General features: G+C 28.2%; 1 protein-coding gene across 1 annotated transcript; it reads right to left on the bottom strand.

Moving 5' to 3' along the window:
• Positions 1-1,497: 1,497 nt before the first annotated feature.
• EIN_506400 (protein serine/threonine kinase, putative) lies at positions 1,498-6,041 on the bottom strand (the record flags this gene model as incomplete). The annotated part of the gene is made up of 3 exons (XM_004259552.1): positions 1,498-3,377; positions 3,407-3,454; positions 3,563-6,041. 3 exons carry the CDS (start codon positions 6,039-6,041, stop codon positions 1,498-1,500), a joined length of 4,407 nt encoding a protein of 1,468 aa, XP_004259600.1.
• Positions 6,042-7,217: the final 1,176 nt, after the last annotated feature.

The raw sequence follows: 7,217 nt of genomic DNA on the forward strand, positions 1-7,217 counted from the left end.
ACTAATTGGGGGTTTTTGTTCGGGAATTATGTTGCGTCAAAGGGGCTTGGTGAATACTCAATTTTTGATAACAAATGTTATTTCTTTATGGTTCGAAACAACCATATTAACAACGTCATGGAGAAAATAATAGTAATTGAAACGGAACCTTATACACTTGGTGTAAACGATGAGATGAATGACAAATTCTTTGAAAAGGAGATGAGATATATCCACAGATGGTTAGAAACTAAATACATAAACAAGACAGTGTTTGAAAGGTAAATAAATGTTGTGACATAATGTTGTTTTGTGTAATTTTATAATTTAAAATGAATGTTTCAACCAAAGCTAAAAACTTTATTCATATTGGCGTTTTTTCAAAAATAAAACTATCATTTTATTAATTTTAAATAAAATAAATACTACAATCTTTATAACAAAAAAATAACGCCCAATTAAAAAATAAAAATAATATAAAATAAACAAATTATTTTTGGTTAAATGTTTTTCAAATTATGTGTTCAAAACACAGTAATAATTAAATTAAATGTCTGAAATTAATTAATACTAAAGTGTACTTAAATACAATTTATTGCCAGAAAAAACAAAAAGTAATTTAACCAATTAAATCAATAAAATAATATTAAAAATACTTTATACAACTTAATGTGTTGCACTTATTATATACATTAAAAAATCATATTTATTTTGTCTATTTAAAAAGTTATTATTAAATTTATTCCATATTTCTGTCATTATAATATTTTGTTTACATTTTTTGAATTGAACTTAAAAAATACATTTAATTGTTTAATTCGCATTGTTAAAACACATTTTAAATGTATTTATACTTGTATTCATTTTGTACTCCTTTTTGCAATAAGTTGTTATTTTCTTCTTCACTTTAAAAAAAGGTACAAAAAGAATATTGTTAGTTTTTGATATAAATAATTAATGACATAATATTCTAATAATAAAAATTTTAACTGTCATTATATTTAATATATTTTTAAAAACTAAAAAAATACACAATTTTTTATTTTTTATTGTTTGTTATTAAAACATCTTATTTACTTACAAATTTGTTTAATCCTTATTTTTTTAAAAAAAACTTGCTGTTTTTGAATACCTTTATTTTTCCCCTTATTACCCACTTTTGTAAACATTGTGGTTTTATCACATTTACGAAAGTAATAAATTTTCTATCACATTGGTAAATATGAAAAAATTTTATAATTCCAACTTTAAAATACCAAATACAGTAAGACCTCGATTATTTCCATTTTTTTTATTTTAAAAACCTTGACACTTTCCAAATTGAAGATTTTGAATTTTTTTAGTAAATTGTTATATCAGCTAATAATTAAATTAACTAACTTAAGATTACCTCGCATTTTTCCAAAAAACTTCAAACAACCAATCAGATCTTTGAATTTGTCGAGGTTTGGAAAATGTCAAGGTTTGGAAATAATCGAGGTCTTACTGTAGTAATTATCTTTAACTAACACAAAACAATCAATTATCATCAAAGTACGTTTTAATTGTTTCGACGACAACTTCAATTTGTATTCTATTTTTAGCGTCTTGTTGCCAACTGTTGTTTATAAAATTAAACAAATTAACAGGTATTGAGTCTATTCGCTTCAATCGTTTTCCTGACGAAATGATTTCGGCTATTTTCCATGGAAACTTGAATTTTTCTTCTGGATATGGGTCCTTCCATGAAATTGTCTCGTACATAGTAATTGCAAACGAGAACACGTCGGCTGGTTTTTTGTAGTGTTGTTTATTCAATATTTCAAACGCCATATAGACTGGTGTTCCAATACCTTTAGTAAATGTCATGTTGGTCATCATCATATTGACATTTCTTGCACTTCCAAAGTCGGTCAATTTTGCATTGACATCATCGTTCAGTTCAATTGAGAAGACAAGAATGTTGTCTGGTTTGATGTCTCTGTGTAATATCCCATTTGTGTGTAAATACAATATTCCCTTTGCTGCATCCAACAGCATTTTGACACGCAACTTCATGTCAACTTCATCACCCTTTTTGTGTTTGATCAATTCCTGTAAACTCCCATATTCTGCAAATTCAGAAACCATGCAAATGTGACTTGGAATAAACACGGCGCCATAGAAGTGAACAATATACTCATTTCTGAACTTGTCTAACATTGCAACTTCCTTCTCAAACTCTTTCATTAATTTGTTATCATCATTACTGTTTTTCATCTTTTTGATGGCTACTGTGTTTCCTCTGAATGTGCCTTTAAACACAACACCAAAAGAGCCTTCACCAAGTTTTTTCTCTTCTATCAACTCGTCGTAATCAAGTCTTGTTGATTGTTTTGTCACTCCTATGATAGTGATTGAATTATAACATTCTTTTCCGTTTTTAATATTTTTAGAAACAATTTGAATAATATCAGTGATATGACAAGTACACTGTGGTGTTAAATATATTGAAAATTCGCAAGCAAACCCACTTTTCAACACAACTATTTCTGGATCAAATCTGATTGTTAATTTGTTGTTTTTTGAAGAAATTGTGAATTGAATTTTAACAACATTTTTCGATGAATTTCCAACACAAAAAGTCTGTTTGGTTTCTTCATTAACTGGCATTTCTTCGATGTCTGAATTAAAATCAATTTCTTTACTCTGCACGCTTATTCCCCCACAAAGTAATATGAAATTAACATTTGATGATTTCATTGCAAATATAGTTGTCGTCTTTTCAACTTCTTTTTGATGAAGATGTGCCAAAATTGTTCTTATAATCAAAACTATCACAATAAACATGACGACAAAAATGACTATTATTATTAACACGGATATTAATATGACCCACCACACCACTTTAGTTTCACAACATTTCCCTTCTAAATTGGGTGAATTCCAAAATTTGCATTTTGTGCATTGTGAATTTGTAATTTCAAGACATTTTGAAATGGAAATTAGATTAAGACATTTATCATTTGAAGATATAACCATATCAGAAGAACAAGTCACACATATTGTTTGTGAAGAACACGTTTTACAATTCTCATCACACTTTTCACATTCGTTTCCATTGATTTGAAAATAGTGTTCTGAACATTTTAAACAGCCGTCTGATGTTACATTATCACATCCAACTAAACACGATTGTGGAAGGCATTTTCCACTTTTAGTTCTATAATTCGTTGAGTTACAAGAAAGACACGTGTTATTGTTATTACACGTTTCACATTTAACATCACAGTCGTAACAGTCAAGACCAACTCTGTAATACCCATTTTTCCAAATTACACACCCTCCGTCTTTTGAAAACGAATTGCATTTATATTTTATGTTATCATTTGTTTCACATTTGTAATTAGTTAGGAAATAATCATTTGTCAACTTAGACACTTTCTCGAATTAGAAATACAGGTCAAACAATTGTCATCACAACGTTCGCAACTTTGAGTTTTTGTAAGATAAAAACCTTTTTCACATGATGTTCAACCTAATGTGTTTGACAACAAGCAATGTAAGTCATTCAACAATTGACATGTATCATTAAAAATATAATAATTTTGTTTGCATTCAATACACTTGTTGTTTGTGGTATACAGACAGTCTGGTATGTCAACTGAACATCTCACATTGGACTCATTCTTGTTGTCACATATTTTAATATCACATTTTCCATTTGGTGTCATTTCACTTGTTGACTGACACTTCGTCGTTTTTCCATTTTCACACCACAATGAGTTGACGTTTGTGTCTGTACAGTTTTTACACGTCGATGAATTAATATAAAACCCTTTGTTACACGAAACAATGGTGTGTTCGCTTGAAATTGAAATGTTGGAATCTTTTTCAATACAATAACCATTTATATTAATCAACTGTTTGTTGTAATTACATAATTGGCATTTTCCATCAAACTCGATTATAGCACAGTTGTTTATCAGACTACACGTACCATTTGTTTGTAAATGATATCCTTTGGAACAAGACAGACACCGATTTGCTTTTGTATATAAACAATTTGTTATATTAACACACTTCCCGCTTTCTAAAGAATACGAAGAATGACATTGAACACAATACCGTGTATCTAATGGACAATACTTACAATTTGTATCACTACACTCTATTGTTGAATAACATGAATGATTAGTTTTATTGTACATTAATGGGTATTCACAATTTGGATACAAAATTGGTGTTAATATGTAATTCTTGTTTAAAGCGGCACGAAATGTGATTCCCTCATGATATAAATTTGTTTCTGAAATAAATAAAACATTTTTTGATAAGTTCATTGTTGATATTTCAGTGACTTTGTTTGCTAAAATACCAACAACAAAATTGTCAGTTTTATAAAACGAAATTTGTGTATCAAATATTGTGGCGCTTTCATCTGAATACAACTCAGCTTGTTTCTGGTGTCTTTTCAATACCATTGTGTCACTTTTTGTCGTGTTTTCAATCAACATTGAAGTCACGTTATACAACGGTGTGATGTACCAATCGACGTCATTTTCAAGAGGACAGTATGGTTCCTTATAATTCCATCTTTTTGTTGATAAATCGACTTTATTCAAATGGCAAAATATTTTCTCTGAACTCCCCATACGAGTCAATTTGCCATTTAATAATTTTGACATGCCATTTATACTTCCCGAATAAACATTGTCGGTATAAATTAAATCAAAATCATTTGTAGTCGTAATAGTAAAATTTCTTTGATCGAAGTTACGAGTGATGAATAGTGGGATATCACGAATTGTTCGAGAAAAAACGTCTAAAATGCATAAAGACAAGTTGACGTTCGTATGAGTTATTATTAACGAGTCTTGTCCAAAAAATACAAACCCATTTGCACAACCAAAATTGTCTACTTCTATTTTTGGGATATCTTCTTTGTGATCAGATATACCACTTATAAACAAGTTTCCTTTTATAATTGTCACATTCGAAGAAGTCAGAGAAGCGCCTTGATACACTTTTAAACCACCTTTGTAATACTTTTGTGTATCTGTTGGCGGTTGATATTCAAAATCATCATGTATTTTGACAAACCCACCGATATACATTTTAGAGTATTGATCCATCAATAATGTACTGTTATCTGTCACATACAAATTGTTTTGAGTTTCAATCAATGCAGTTCCATTCATTTCTAAAGAACTATTGCCATTCATAAAAATTGAGTCGTGTGTTTTTAAAGTACAATTATCATTAAGAAATACACTGGAATTACCACAAAATGTGATAAACTGAGTGGAATTTATCATTGAATTTCCTTGCATTATCAAAGTCGTGTTGTAATCAGTAACAAGTGTTCCAATGATTTTAAAAATTGAACTTTCGTTCATATTCAACGTTTTAAATATATATGACTGACCACCAACCACAACGTTTCCATTTGTTGTTATTGCTGAGTGTCCCATTATATAAATTTGAGTATCATCAGATAATATAACATCTCCTTTAACTGAAACATTAGAATTGTCTTTCAGAACAAAAAGTGAATTTATTTCTAACTTGTCCTGGCAAGATAATGTTGCATTTCCATTCATTTCAAATTTATTGGAAGATAACGAACACTGGTTAGCTTCGATTTTTGTGTTATCATTCATTGTAGTTGTTCCTTCGTTTTTAATAGAGAGTTTTCCATTAACTGTTAATATTGCCTGATTTGTCAAACTGATATTCCCATTTAAAGAACAATAGATATAAATATTGATTTTAGAATTGTCTGTCATAAACAAAGATGTGTTTTTGTCAAACAATTTTAAGATGGAACAATTTATTATAGAAGTACCACTTGTTGTAATGCTTGTATTATTGTACATATTTAAAGTCCCCGTTATAATATTAACACTACCCATTTGGAGATTGGAATTATCTTTTAAAATAATTTTGACAATGTCATATAAATTGATTTGTAAGCTTGTGTTAAGTAAAGAGTTATCTTTAAATGTTAAAGAAGAATTTCCAGTTGCTGTTATTCCACTATTAATTTGAAAGTATGAGTTTTCCTTCATTGTTAGTTTTGAGTAATTTTTTAAATATAACATTCCCGATAACACAACATTTGAATTATTTTCCATCAGTAAAGCGGAGTAATTTTTCATATCTATTGAAGTAAAATTTGTACACGAAGATCTATTTTTAAAAATAATAACAGATTTTTCAGATAAAAATATTGTTGATGTTGAATCCGAACTATTGGTTGTATTTTAGAACATTTGTCAAGTAATGCGCTAGCACCTCCATTTAAGTAAATGTGAGTGCTATTTTTTAAATAAATAGAACTGTTTGTCATACTGAGAAAACTATTTTCGGTCAAAATTAATGCGTTAACATCAATAAAGCTGGAATATGGTTCCATCACAATTTGCGAATAACCATGCGCTATTATTTGATAATTATTATTTAGTGGTTCAATATTGTAACAATTAATACTGGAATTGTGGCTCATTGTAAACGTAAATTTTGTTGTGTTATTTTCGAGTCCAATTAACAAATTGTTTTGCAATCGACAATATGAAGAGTGTGTGTATGTTGTTGTAATTTGGGTTAAATAACAGTTTTGTCCATAAACAGCAAGTAGAATAAATACAATAAAACACATCAGTCTATATTTCTTTATATATTTTCAGTTTGTTTATAATATGCATTATTCATAACAATTAATACATTAACATTTTATATAAAAATTATATAAGAACAATACATATATTAATATTTAAAAAAATTAAGCCAATAAAGTGTTTAAGAATTTATTATTCAAAAATAAAAAGAAATAACATTTAAAATATATTTTGTCGAAAACTCGACAAATTGCGTAGAGTCAGTCTAACAACGTTATCTGTTCGTAAACGTAATCTGATCAAAATAAAATGGCTGTATTTTTGTACAAAAAATGGGAATCGTGTAAAACACAAAAAAATGTGAAAAAATTGTAACAATGAGATGGGTTGTTTAGAATGGTTTCCCTTAAATATTTACATGGTTTGGTCCAAAAAGTACCAGATATCGTTTCTGAGCAGATAACGTTGTTAGACTGACAATATAAAAATATATTAAAAACAATTTTGTTCTTAAGACATTACGACAATTGAATAAATCAAAAATTTTACTCTTTAATAAAATTAGTAATGTTTTACGTTTATTTTACACACATTTTCAATAAAAACTTATATTTTGTTATCGTCATATTGTTGTTTTTAGCTTTTTAGTTGGTTAGTTTT

Source organism: Entamoeba invadens (genome assembly GCF_000330505.1).
Source record: "Entamoeba invadens IP1 unplaced genomic scaffold scaff_1105074724819, whole genome shotgun sequence".
Lineage (NCBI taxonomy): Eukaryota > Evosea > Mastigamoebida > Endamoebidae > Entamoeba > Entamoeba invadens.